The following is a 14,344-nucleotide window of genomic DNA, read 5'->3' as shown; positions in this document are numbered from 1 at the left end:
AAAATCAAATGAATTCTAGTGTAATTAAGCACTTAATGCCTAATGAACAGTAAAATAAAATAATTTAAAATAATAATAATTATTGTTATATTCTGCTTAGATGTTTCTCCATGATTCAGCTTCTATTTCTCTTTTCTCTTCTCATGTCCCACAGTCATTCCTGGACCCATACAAAGAAACCTGATCACTCTTCTCTATACCACAACTTTAATACTGTATGTGCTTCTATTATACCATTTACCACACTTCAGAGTAGGAGAGGCTTGTCTTCACTACGAGACTATGCTTCACAAAGACAATCTAATGCATCTGAGTCACCTAGCACAATGCCTGGCCCATAAATATTTACTGAAAAAAATTATGAAGAGAAAAGAGATGTATGAAAGGATTATAGCAGATGGCCATGCTTCCTTCCACACTGAAAATCCAATTATTCTTGATAAAAAACAAAACAGCAATTTCAGAATAGGTCTAAAGAATGAAAGAGTCAGAAAAAACTCACTCTGTGACAGAGGATGAAAGCACCTATGGGTTCAGACTGAGGAGAAGAATGAAGATAAATTAGTTAACTAAGATAACTTAGTAAGATAAGTTAGGTAAGTAAGCTAATCTGTAGTCATATAGGGAAATTTTACTTCATTTATGAGTTGTATATATCTGTGCTAGAATAGAAATATTAAAAGGTCAAATAATAAGGCAAAGGAGAAAAAAACAAGTAAAGATTAAGCTGATGCCATAATATTAGTGTTAAAAAAAAAACAAACCCAAACACATATTTTACCAGGGCACTACTTTCCTATACTACGTTAAATGGGTAAAGGGGAGCATAGGCAAAGGATAGCTAAAATGAAACAATAAATTGTCATCAGCTATTTCTATCTGATCACTTGCCATTCTTGGGAAAAGTTCAAAAGAGTTGGAAAGGGGATGGCCGTCATTCTTGGAATTGCGATAGAGGGTTAACTGTATATCTTTACATCAAGACTAAAACTTAACATTGACAATCTATGCTGGGGTAATCCCTTGCCCCACTAACTCTATGTTCTTACCTCCCCCCCCACCCCGTTCCCAATGTTAAGACCAAGAAAGAAATTTGGGGATATTATTCCCTGACTAACCCATCTCAAGGGAACACTTAACTGTAATATGTGCATTCAAATACAGAAGCCCCTGGTTCTCTCTTATTCCAGGGCCAGGAACAAAAGGCCAAGGAGGTCTAGACCCAGAATACTTCTCCCTACTCCTGATTTCAAAGTTCTGAAATAAAATAGAGAACAGCTCTGGTACTAAAGTTTTAAATGCAACTATCTGATCAGAAAGCAGGAGGGATCAGACTTGCTAATTTTTAAACTAGGTTTCACCAAAAGAGTAATATAGACTTATATGTTAATTCTATCTTTATATTTTCTAGATGAAAAGTCTTCGGCAAGTCAGCTTCTCTAAGCCTTGGTTTTTTCATCTGTAAAATGAAGATAAAAATTGTACTATTTCTCATGTGAAAATTAAATGTGATTAATACAAATAAAAGCTTATTAGCACAGTGTCTAACACACGATGGTAAGCATTCAATAGACATTAGCTATCATTATTTCAAAGGGCAATTCTTAGTGTTGAAAAGTGTCAGTTTATATATTACCAACTATGAGATTTTAAGGGCTGAAAGTGATTAATTCAAGAGAATGTAATATTTAGACTAATGACATTGCTTTTAAGTATTTATTTTTACTTTGTATCAATGTTAAATTTACAGAAAATGTTTTAAGTATGGTAAAACCTTTTACTTTTCCAGCTATTTGAGAGTAAATGGCCTACGTGATAACCCGTCACCCTTGAATTCTTTAATAAGCGTTTCCTACAAAGGCATTCTCTTACAAATATGACCATTAAAATCAGGAAATTAACAATGAAGCATCATGCTCACTGCTATTGGGGTGTCACTGCTCCTAGGTGCCTTCTCAGTGAACAGTTTAGGGCATAAGTATATATTTCTTTATTCTACATCTATATATAAGAAAAATCATGAATTCACACACCAATATCTCTTTTCCAATCCAACACTACAGAAAGCATTCTAGTTTTTTCCACTTCCATAATGGTAACTCCCTTCTCAGACAGTGACAGGCTGGCTCCCATTATCCTTAAGGATTTATTTCACTAGTCTCCCTGTATGTTACCAGCCTCCCATTGTGGCTGTTTCCCCATCCCCACATGGACGCTCTCTTTACCCCTCTCTGCCCCAACACCCACATACTTCCTCCACAGGTATAACCTCCCCTATTCCTCATGCCTGGCACTCCTCCTACAAGAATATCCTCCTCATCTTGCTTAGGCACTAACATCCCATGTTGAGCTGATCCTCCACTGGGATGTCTTCCTCTCCCCACCCTCAGGTTCTGATATTGCACTGGGATGCCTCCAACCATGGACTCCCACAATATCCAACTTGAGGCTGAATACACCCAAACCAGGCTACCCTCCTACACAGATGACTTTCTGCTGCCACCCCTGGTGGCCATCACCTCCTAGTAGATGCCCTCTTATCCCTCTTACTCTGTACCAGGCTACTCACCTTCACAAATACCGATCTGACCCTGCTTGGCTCCAACACCTCACACTAGTGCGCCCCTCCTATTCAGACTGCTCCTCATACCTCCAGCTCCAACAACCCACATGGGGACCCTCCTCAACCCTGCCAGGCTCTGATATACCCACTCCTTCAAGAGGACATGCCCCCTCCCCCCATATACCCTAACCAGTGTGGACACTTTGCTTGGTGCCACCTGATGGTTTCAGTACTGAAACGTTCCGAAAGGAAAGAAGAAGGGAACAAGGAAGAACAACTGATGACATTTAAAAAAAAAAAAAAAAGAGAGAGAGAGATACCAGTGAATAAACTGCATAAGCACCCATAATCCAAGCTAATTAAAAGGCTAATCTATTTGTCAAAGTATCTGCTTTTTCCACTTAAAGAAACAGTGGTCAATTCTTTTATATTAATTCCTTCTAAATTTAAAAAGTCAATTGAAAATTGATAAAGAAGGAAGTCTTGTCTTTCTTTTCTAGCCAAATATGCATTTTATTTAAGTATCTTACATAGGCCTGTAGAAAAATCTAGTTCATCAAAAAAACAAGACTACCAATTTTATTTTAAGAGTTTAAATAATATATGAGTGTTTCAAACACTAGAATTAAATATTTAAAAAATATTTAGAATATGCAAGTTTGAGTTGTTTTCAGTATAATGACAATTGTATTGTTTCCAGTACACTTATGCCCAGATACAACTCTGCAAAAATTAGCCTTGATTGTTACAGGAGTAACACCTTTTCCTTGCTCCCTGTTTCTACGAGGAAGGATGGGCATAAGCACAATCTGAGCCTCTCTTCACTCCTACGGAAGCGAAGAGACTGATCTGATTGGTGATTTTGTAAAGAATAGTTGGGTAGACCCTTAGGAGTAGCTATCGAGAGAACATACTCACAGAAAGCTCATATTCCGCTCTGCTTCCCTAGTATGCCTAGCACCGGGTGGATAAATTGGCTTATGCCAGAACACCTGACTCCTTCACCAACCTATTTCTCTAGCCTGGCCTCTATTAGTAATAAAAGTAATATTCTACTTCCATCTTTCTCCTTGTTTTAATTTTCAAGTTGTTCAGAACCCAAGCAAAAGAGAAGGGTGCCATCTGAGAGTACTTCAGCAATCCAATATCTTAATTAATTTACTGAAGTGGAGATTGCTCGTTTTCCCAGTTTTGACTCAAAAGGGCTGCTTCAATTTGAGCTTCTTAAAACTATTAGAAATAAAAAAACCCTCAAACCTGAACCAACAGCAGATGTTCAAAATGAAAATAAGCCGACTTATCTGATCATGCTTATTACCCATTAAAAAAAAAAACTTCAAAGGCTTATAATTTCCTCCTTATAGATGCCATAATTTATACTTTCAGTCCTACTTCCTACTCCCACCCTATACTCCAGTGACACTAGAGTGCTGAATATTTTCAGAATATACATTACTTAAACTTCTATACCTTTGTTTACACTATCCTTCAACCTGTTCCTTCCAACCTACTTTTCTGCTGGATCATTTAACTTAGGGATCAGCAAACCATGGCCAGTAGACCAAATCTGCCTATTTTTGTAAATAATTTTGTTATTGGAACACAGCCATGTTCATTCATTTATAGATTGCTTTTGTGCTACAACAGCAGAGTTGAGTACTTGCAATAAAGACCATATGGCCCACAGAGCCTAAAATATTTACATCCAGCCCTTTACAAAAAAAAGTCTGCCAACCCCAGCTTTCAGTCAATCCTTTGAAGCCTAGTCATTTCAGATTCTTCAAATCAAAATTAATTGCTGTCTCCTAAGCCTTTCCATTATATTATGCCATCTCTAATACTTAACATCCTTGATAACTGTAAGCTCTTTAAAAGCAAAGAATTCCTAGTGTAGGAATTAGCTTTTTTACCCAACTCACAGTTCCCACCTCTCCTAATTCTTATCACGTTTTTAGGGGAAGTATTCTGGAAGAAGCTTCTGCTCTTTTCTCTACCCCTTATTCATCCTACCAAAGGAGAGAGGAATAACTAGTATTGGCAACATGCTGATAGTTGTTCCTAGTGGAATGGATTAATGTTTTAAAGGTCACTTTTCATGCATGTTCAAGCCTACCGTTCATTCTGCCTAGATGGTCCTACCTACCTATAAGCAAACCACATGGGGTAGAGCTTCCTTGTATTTTAGAAGAGGCCTGCAGCTCTAGCTGCTCTGTCTTTGATAGGTTGGTAAGTTCAGTTCAGGATGATATTGTCTTAATTCTGGCCTCAGCTACAAGCCAGGTTCTTCAATACAACCTTACCATCTAAAGAGCTAACATTTCGATCCCTGATTCCTAAGTCTATTTCTAGTTCAGAACCTGGTTAAGGAAGAAACACAGAATTACACTCCCATCAACCAGCACACAGTAGGACTCAAGATATTTGATGATTGACTGACAACAGTAAATTAACTGGAAAAAATCAATCTTTTAAACTGTGTAACACACTAATGTCACAAACCATATCTTACTTGATGAACTTAATTAGGAAAATATGTTTTGAAGAGAAAAATAAACAATTTTAGAGTTCACATTCAGTGATGCAAACCAAGCCCATTCTATTTATCTCTCAATATTTTGTTGCTATCAAGTCTCAGCTTAATTAACATATAAAGTAATCATGGATATTATCAATTCAAAAAAGTATTCTCCATCTTATTATCCATGCATGAAACAAACATCTCTAGATCCCACACCCTTCCAATTACTGCTCTATACATCTGTTCTTCCTCAAAATGTAGCTTCTCAAATGGTTTCTCCTCTTCCACACATCTTAAATACTTTCTAACCTATTACAATATAGCTTCCATCCCTGCCACTCTGCTGAAATCCATCTGGTCAAGGTCACTAAGAACTTCCATGCTGCCAAAAACAATGCACATTTCCCTGTTTAAGGGTACTTGACATCTCATCAACATATAACAATCCCTCCTTATTTTAACACTCTTCTCTTAGATTTGGTAATACCATCTCTCCTGGTTTTCCGACATAGCCAATGGCCTTACTTTTCAGTGTGAAAGTCCAGTGGCTTTCCTTTGAGGCTCCTCTTCCTCCATCCAAGGAATGCTAAGATTCCTTAAGACATGGTACTGAGTACTCCTCTCTAGTTATACTATCACTTACCCTTAGGTGGTCTCATCCATTTCAAGGATTTAAATATCATCTTTATGCTGGTAATTCATTAATTTATATTTTTAGCCCAGAAACCACTACTATATAAGTATTTTAACACCTTTCATAAAAACAAAAGATAGTGAACATTTAAGGACAGCTATAAATCTATTATCTGTAGATTTCCAGCTATGAAAAGTGAAATGACTCGTGCCTAAGGTTAAAACAATAGAGGCTAAAAAAGGAACTATGTTCTTTCAATTCTTAATCCTTTTTACCATTTGTGAAGACTTAGCCCCTTGTCCCTAAACTGTTTACTAAATAGTTTACTATTTAAATATGAAGACGACTGGACAAAGCTTCTTCCCTACATACACACCTTACACATAGCCATCAGAAAAGAACTGGCCAATCTGAATTAACAGAGAAAGCCTCAAACTCGTTTTTCAAGAAATATTTTAGAAAAGACTCCAGGCTACAACTGAATTTTAAAGGAGACTGAGGATGCAGGCAGGGTAGCTGTTATGATTAATAAGATACTCAAGAATTTGGAGCAATGTGTACAAAACAGAAGTAAAGGCAGATAAAAGTGGCTGGGCTGTCTAAAGAAGAAACCAGGCAAACGAACAGGGAAGGAGCCCGGTGGACTATGACCAACTAACTGGATACGGTCAGGAGCTTTCATTTGATGAAAAAAGACAAGTGGGAGACACTACTGCTTTGTAAAGTACAAAATCAAAGTAGCTATTCCAAATAATGATTTAATATAGGTTATAAGCTAGACTGAAGGACAGTAAAATCAATGATGCAGATACTGATATAAACTAGAGTCTTACCTAAATTGGCCCAAGTGCTTAACACTTCATCAGAAAAACTGAATCCAAGAGATATTGTAAAGAAAATAATAATAACTTGGTAATAGATCAAGGTAAAGAGAAAAGAAAAACAAAGAAGCAAATATAAGTAAGCAGGGTTGTTGCCAATTAATACAAGGAAAGGAGATATAGAAAAGTGATTCTTCATTGGAAGCTGTTTTCTAGAAAACATAAAAAGCCTCAAAACAAATTTTTATTTAGCTTTATTAAGAGCAAAGTGCCATTCTTCAAATATAAATATGGCATTGTTACCTTAATTAGTTTCCTAATGGTAGCAGTAGGTTGGTCTGGGCCTAGTCACAGCCTCCTATCTTTATTCTGTGGTGAATAAAATACACACACACACACCCAAAAAAGAAGGAATATTATCAAAAAAGAAAAAGATAGAAACTCTAAACCTCAATAACGTATGAGATTATAATTGAAAAACTGGATTTACCAAAAAGGAAGAAAAAATTGCATATCCAAAAATCTACACGCCTCTGTTGCTCCTCCCAAGACTGCACAGTGGTAGAAGAATTAAACACCAGGATTGAAAGATAAACCAGGGGAGCATGGAGGATACATAATAGCTACTTCTGGTGACATAACAGGAACTTATCACAGTACCCAGCCAAACAGGGAGGGATACACACATGTAACCAGCCAAGGGAAGTAGCATGGACAGGAAGAGACAGCACCACACAGAAAGGAGAATACATGTGATATGCTCAGACCAGCATACAGCCTGTTTCTAACATATGCAAATATACGAAATTCATATACTGCTTGAACCCAAGGATGGCAGAACTTCCAAGTATACAATCCAAGAGTACACAGAATTTCAAATTTTACAAGCAAAATTCACAATGTGCCTATTTACAGAGAAATTTGGATATGTCTTTACCACCCAACTACTCATGATCATCACAGATTCCATTTGCCTGATACATATTATTAGATAGTGCTTTAATTCACATCTTTTTTTAATGGATAAAAAATCTGCTAGTGCCTGAAAAGACAGTTGTGCAAAGTTTTTGGGTAGTTGACCCATTCATACCAGTTCTCATCAAATCCAGATTTCTAAGTAAATCTACTCTTCCAGAATTTACATAGCAATAGTGACAAGATGAGGTAGAAGTTGGTGGAAAAATAAGAGTAGGAGGCAAGAAGCAGCCGGAAAGAAGTGTCAAGTTGATTATCTAGAACTTTATTTACCTGGACTATCCCATCTTTAAGTGTTATAGCTCTATGAAGTGCTCCCGTAACTTCTTCAGAGGTTAAAAAATAGAGGAAGAGAATATCTTCTGCCCCTGATACTGCTGATTATCAATGGGGCAGGTAGTTTGGAAAAGTCTACTCTGCAAACACCTGCAGAGTGTAGAACTCTAAGACAGTGATGTGGTTAACAGGAAGAGTACAGAGAGTAGGTACCAACAAAGAGTAGGTTCAAGATGATATAATGATACAGATTTTTTTAAATGAATTTAAACAGATTTCTTGTATTCAGCTACCACAAAGCCAAAATGTTCCTTGCAACGTAGGACGGCATCAAATGCCTTTTGCTTTTCTTATACATAAAAAGCGAAGATCAAGCTAAGTGATTATACTGTGATTCTTAAACTCCATGACTCTACGGCTCAAGAATACCCTAGAATATAGATCTTTCAAGCCTTTACTATCTTTTTCTCTAACATGCCTCATGATCTCTTCATTGTTCATCAGCATTCCCACCAGAAAGAATCTACTGGCAAAAACATAAAGCTCAAAGCTTTTAATAACCTGTATAAATAATATTAACAGCAAATGTTTATGGAATGTTTTCTATATGGCAGACACATATTAACATATATCAACACAATTAATTTTCGAACAACCTCATTATCTTCAATTTACAGGTAAGAAACTGAAGTACAGAAAGGTTAAGTAACTTGTCCACCCTGGTAGGTGGTAATAGCTAGAGAGCTGGAGTTCAAACACAGGTAGTCTAGCTCCAGTGCCTATATTCCCATTCACTATATTACGTTATTCAAATAAAAGATTTGGGGAATAAAAGATTTGGGGAAAGCTATCAGTTTGGTTAGTATCAACAGATTTGAAAAAGTGGTACCAAGGTAATCAAGCCTTGGCTGGAGTCACTACACTATAAAACTGTGCTGTCCAATGTGGTAGCCATTTGCCACATGAGGCTACTAAGCACCTGAAATGTAGCTAGTCCAAACTGAGATATGCTATAATAACTGATTTCAAAGACTTAATGTTTTAAAAAGAATGTAAACTAACTCAACAATTTTATATGGATTAATGTTAAAATATTTTTAATATATTGGGCTAAATCAAACATGCTTTCTTAATGTAGCTACTAGAAAATTTTAAATAATATATTTGGCACCCATTTTATTTCTACTGGATGTTGGAGTTTATTAAATGATTCTAATCAAATCTTCATTGTTTTACTGTTGTAACCTTAGGCAAATCAGTTACACTGGTTACACTGATCATTAACTTCTGAATCAGAAAAAGAGGGCTTAAAAACAGTCCTGGGGGCTTCCCTGGTGGCCCAGTGGTTGCGGGTCCGCCTGCTGATTCAGGGGACGCGGGTTCGTGCCCTGGTCCGGGGGGATCCCATGTGCCGCGGAGTGGCTGGGCCCGTGGGCCGTGGCCGCGCCGGGCGTGCGCGTCCGGAGCCTGTGCTCCGCAACGGGAGAGGCCACAGCAGTGAGAGGCCCGCGTACCGCAAAAAAAAAAAAAACAGTCCTGACACCTCGTGTTCATATTTTGGTATCTAAATCTATTTTCCACTAAAAAGAATGGAGGGCTCCTTGGAAAAATGGTTGATGTCGGGGCTGGGACATGTGAAGTACAAGATGAACCTGGAATATCTTGTTTGGGCAGGAAGGAAGTGCTCAAAAATAATCATTGGGCAGGGAGGGGTTGGAGAGACATGTGATTTGTCAAAAAACACTGGACAGCTTGATGAGGCTCCCACTGGCCAGACCTGGGACAATTTGGAAATCAAAATAATGACAGTAATGGATTTAACCACTGAATAAAATAAGAACCCATGAGTTCATACGGATGAAAATAACTAACAAAAATAAATAAAGAAGACAGGATAGACTGCTTTATGACAGAATATCAACTACTAGTTACAGAATGATGAAGCTAGAAAAATCATGAATGAATGTTAAAACTTGTGGGTAAAGTTCTGATGAGACTATGTAAATATCCTGTTCCTCAAAAGTATTTCCCCACAAATTACATATTAATTACAAAAGAACAAATAGTAACTTTCAGGGAGAAATATGGAAAATACCACATTAACCAGATTTTCAAAGCTACCATCACCAACACTGGGACAAAACAACATTATGAATCTCAAGATATGATGTATTAAGAAGGACAGAACATGTCTTCAGAGATATTCCTGCCAAAAATGCATAACCAATCTAATCAGGAGGAAACAACAGACAAATTCAAATTGAGGGACATTCTACAAAATAACTCTCCTGTACTTTTCAAAAATGTCAAGGTCAAGAAATACAAGAAAGGCTGAGAAAGTGTTCCAGATTTAAAGAGACTAAAAGAGGACAACCAAATGCAATATATGATCCTAGCTAGGGGGAAAAGCTTATAAAGTGGATAAAATCTGAATATGGATTATGAATTCGATAATAGTATCATTAATAGTATGTCAATGTCATATTTCCTGGTTTTAATAACTATACTGTAGTTAGGTAAGCCAATGTCCTTGGCTTTAGGAAATATAACTGAAGAATTTAGGGGTAAAGAGGCATCATGTCTCCAAATTACCCTCAAATGGTTCAGAAAAAAAAAAAAAGATATAGATATAAGGCAAGAATGATAAAGCAAATACTTCAAAATGTAATACAATTGGTGAATGTGGGTAAGGGTATAGAGGAGTTCCTGGTACTATTCTTCCAACTTTTCTTGTAAGTTCGAAATTATATCAAAATTAAAAGTTGAAACAAAACAGAACTTATTTCCCAGATCAAATATCCTAATGGACTACACAAGTCCTGATAATGTTTAAAAATATACTAATGCATTTCTTTTATCCTGGACTTGACTTTGCTTTAAATTATATGATTTATCAGATACTAATTATATATTCCATATATAATTCCATAAGATCCAGGACTATATCTGTTATCACTCAACATGCTGAGTACTAGGATACTATTTATTATATCCAATAGCACTCAAACATTTGTTAGATGAACATATTCAAAAGTATAGCACAGTACAGGATGATTACAGAGAAAAATCAAATTGTAAAAAGCACCACATTGTAAATAAAGCTATTAATTGGGCCACACAGCTTACAGGACAACTCTTCAATTATAAAAAAAGAAAAACCAGGATTAAATCACAGAGTAACCATAAACCTAACCTAAAGAGATGAGTTCCACAAATAAAGAAAGGTAAATATCATTTTCCATATCAAGAGTTAAACATCTTATCTAACTACAAGCAGTCATGGCAAGGAAAATGAACTTTTTGCTCATAAAATTAGAATATATATGTTATTTAAAGAATGAATGAGATTACTTTAAAGATTTAGGCTAAGAACTGAGATTTTAAAACTTCACTACTGGCTCAATACTAATTTGCTGTAAGGCCCTGAGACACTACTTACAATTTCCATATTTCATTTAAAAATAAGACTTGTGGATCATTTTCTTCCCTAAAGGTAGAAAGAATATTTTATAAAAATTTCAACCAATAAGAGCAATGAATATTCAATACAGAAGTACATATACACATATATGTTCACACACATACACACATGCAAAGTAAAAAGAATATAGCTTTTTTCAAATATATTTACAAAGTAATAGCAAAAGGTGACTTAAAATAGTTACTCAAAATACATTTAATCCCAATTCATACTGTGAGTAGGTGCTTCACATATAGACTACTGAAAAAAACCCAATCAACCAGTGTATATCCTGCTTAAGAGAGTTTTATTGTTTATTTAAAAAACAAGCATGATAAAAACAAACTATGAGATGGATCTTCCTAGGTCTCCTGACTAGGACTGGGACTGTGGGAAATAATTCTCAAATACAGTTAGAGCTCAGGAAAAAATTTTCTTTCAAATACGATACAACTGTATACTACATTAAAAATGTAATACAGAGACTACATATTAGACACACAGCATTAACACAATCTTCAATGTCTTCCAATCCTACTTGAATATCCAAGTAGGTAAGACAGAAAGACATCCTATTTCCCTTCTTCCATCAAATCCAATTAATTTTGTGTTTAATTAAAATTCGACTATTTTTCAAAAGCACATATATTTTTGTGAGACGAAGCCATACTTAATGCATCTAAACAAGCAAGATGAGAAAAAAGAAAAAGCCAAAGTATTCTAAAATATAAAAATTGTCCAAAGACACCATCAAATAACTGTGCCTCGGCAAAACTTAACACAATAGTATCTCGAGCCAGTGTTACAATGCTATCATCCTGCCTGATTCTAACTGAACGAACTCAACAATTTTCAAACAGGTTGTCCGTGGAAGAGATCTTTACATAAGCAATTATAAAAACAGGGTCCATTTTGTATTCGGGAAGCACCAGCAACCCTTCGCTTAAAATTTTTATATAAGAATACCGTGAGGGTTTTTTTACACTTTTTAAAAAGAGATAAAATCACTTATGAATACCTGACTAAAGCTATTTCCTAGAACATTTCCTTAGATAAGAACAAAACATATTTTAAAGCGTAAAACAGTGAATTGCTTGAACATAACTTAAATGCCCCTACTCAGAGCAAACTTCCTTCTCGTACGTTTTCCTATATCCACCGTATTCTGCAGTGCACATTTCTGATTTGAAGTTGTACTAGTTTATCCTACCACGACCTCCTTTTCACTAGTGAAAAACAAGAAAGATCTTCAGGCGCTAACCAAACAAATCTGAGGGGGCTTGGGGAAAAGGGGCGCGAGGTGGCGCAAGAACAGATGGAAACAGGGTAAGAGAGTTGTTTTCTTAGGGCACTAAGGTTACTCCTCAACTCCAAATGCCAAGATTTAACTGCCAGTCGAGCAAGCTGCTGCCACTATCCACTCTTTAAACAATGCAACCTTCCCTCTACCTCTTCTACTCGCCCACCCATCAACCCCTTCCAAAACAAACACAACACACCCCATCCCATAAACCGCGTTATCCCCTCGGTGCCCACTCGGTGTTATCCAACCTGCTGGATAACAGCTCCACGCACACGTCTTACTCAGACAAAACAGCGACGGCGGCAAGGTGGGGAGGTCCCACCACCTCTCGCCACCCCCGAGCAACCCTCAGAATGACAGCCCGGAGCCCAGAAGTTTGAAGCAGAAAGATTCCGACCCAACCAAAAGGGAAGACGGAATTGCAGAACGGGGATGGGAGTTGGGGAGGGCGATGTGCGTGTCTGTGCAAGGAAGGGTCCATCACATGACAGTAAAAGAGGACCCGAGTCTTCGGGGCGTCCGCGAGGAGAACGGGGGGGTTGCCGTCGCCATGGCAACACCCCCCCTCCGTCCAGACTTCCAAAGAGGGAGGAAGAACTTCAAATCCCAACCGTCAGCGCTCGAGCGGCTCCTTCTTAAAGGAGTACACACGGCGCCGCCGCCGCCGAGCGCGAGAGGGCAGAGTTGGGCGCCCCCGCCCCTCGGGCGACGCCCCCGCCGCCCCTCGCCCCCAGCCGGCTCACCCGCGGCCCCCGCCCCGCGAGCACCCGGGGGTCGTTCAGGTCCCCGTCCCCGGGAACCCTGTCGCGTCGGCCCGCCCGGACCCCGGCGGCAGAAGGGGGTGTGTGTGCACCCGGCGGGGGCGCGGACCAGCCCGCCTTCCTCCCGCCGGCTCTGCCCGCGGGCTCCTCTCCGGCCGGGCGCCGACCCACCGGCCCGCTTCCTCCCTCTTGACAGGGTGGACAGCGAGCGGCCAGGGGCGCCGAGGAGTTTCGGGGAGAGCGCAAGCGAGCCGTTTCCTTGGGGGCTCGGCGAGCGGGTCCGAACTAACAGTTCCCGGGGAGCCAAAGAGCTGAGGAGGGGAAAGGAGCGCGGACCGCGCCGGGCGAGGAGCCCCCAGACAAAAGGCGAGCGCCGGATCCGCCGCGCCGCCGCCGCTCCCATCTCGCTCCCCCAATGAACTGACCCGAACGGGAGATTCAACTAAACCCCTCTGCCACAAACTCCTCGGGCTGCGGCAGCCGTCGCCGCGCGGAGCCGGGGCCCCGGCCCGTGTCTCTCTTACCTACACAGTGCATGAGGCGGTGGCGCCAAGAGTCGAGTTCCCGCCGGAATCCTCTCCTCTCCGCCGCGCACCGAGGGCTCCGGCACTGAGCGGCGGCGGCGGCGGCGGCGGCGGCGGCGGCAGCAGCGGCGGCGGCAGCGGCCATTCTCTCTCTTCCCTTGTCCATCTGCGTCCCGCGTCACGCGCCCTCATTTACATACGAGCGGCGCAGGCACGAGGCAGGGGCGCGAGCCCTCGGCGCGAGCCCCGGAGCGCGCGCCCCCCGGAGGGGGGTTGATTGACACGTGTCACACTACCTTCCCTCTGCCCTTCCCTCCCCCTCCCACCGCTCCCTCTGGGAGAGGCGGGGAAGGAGCGTGAGGAGAAGGAAGCAACCTGCCGCTTCCGCTGACCCCGCCTCCCCATCTACTCCCCTGTCTCCCCTCCCCCCGGAGTTTACTCAAGCGAACCATACCGCTCCCGCCGCCCGCGAAAACCCTGAGCAGGAGCCAGAGGCTCGGAGCCCCGCC

At 40.0% G+C, this 14,344-nt stretch overlaps 1 protein-coding gene across 5 annotated transcripts in view; it reads right to left on the bottom strand.

The window, feature by feature from the left end:
- Positions 1-14,001, bottom strand: part of LCORL (ligand dependent nuclear receptor corepressor like) — a gene marked incomplete at both ends in the record, with an annotated part of 166,069 nt that extends 152,068 nt beyond the window's left edge. For all 5 annotated transcript variants that reach the window (XM_082653190.1, XM_082653191.1, XM_082653187.1 and 2 more), the window contains one exon: positions 13,836-14,001. In XM_082653190.1, coding sequence (XP_082509316.1) covers positions 13,836-14,001 — 166 coding nt within the window. The remainder of the gene's footprint in view (positions 1-13,835) is intronic.
- Between the last annotated feature and the right edge of the window lie 343 nt (positions 14,002-14,344).

The sequence above is a fragment of the Grampus griseus genome, assembly GCF_964374135.1.
Source record: "Grampus griseus genome assembly, chromosome: 4".
NCBI classification, from domain to species: Eukaryota; Metazoa; Chordata; class Mammalia; order Artiodactyla; family Delphinidae; genus Grampus; species Grampus griseus.
The sequence above is the reverse complement of the archived record's forward strand: the minus strand, read 5'-3'. Positions and strand labels throughout refer to the sequence as shown.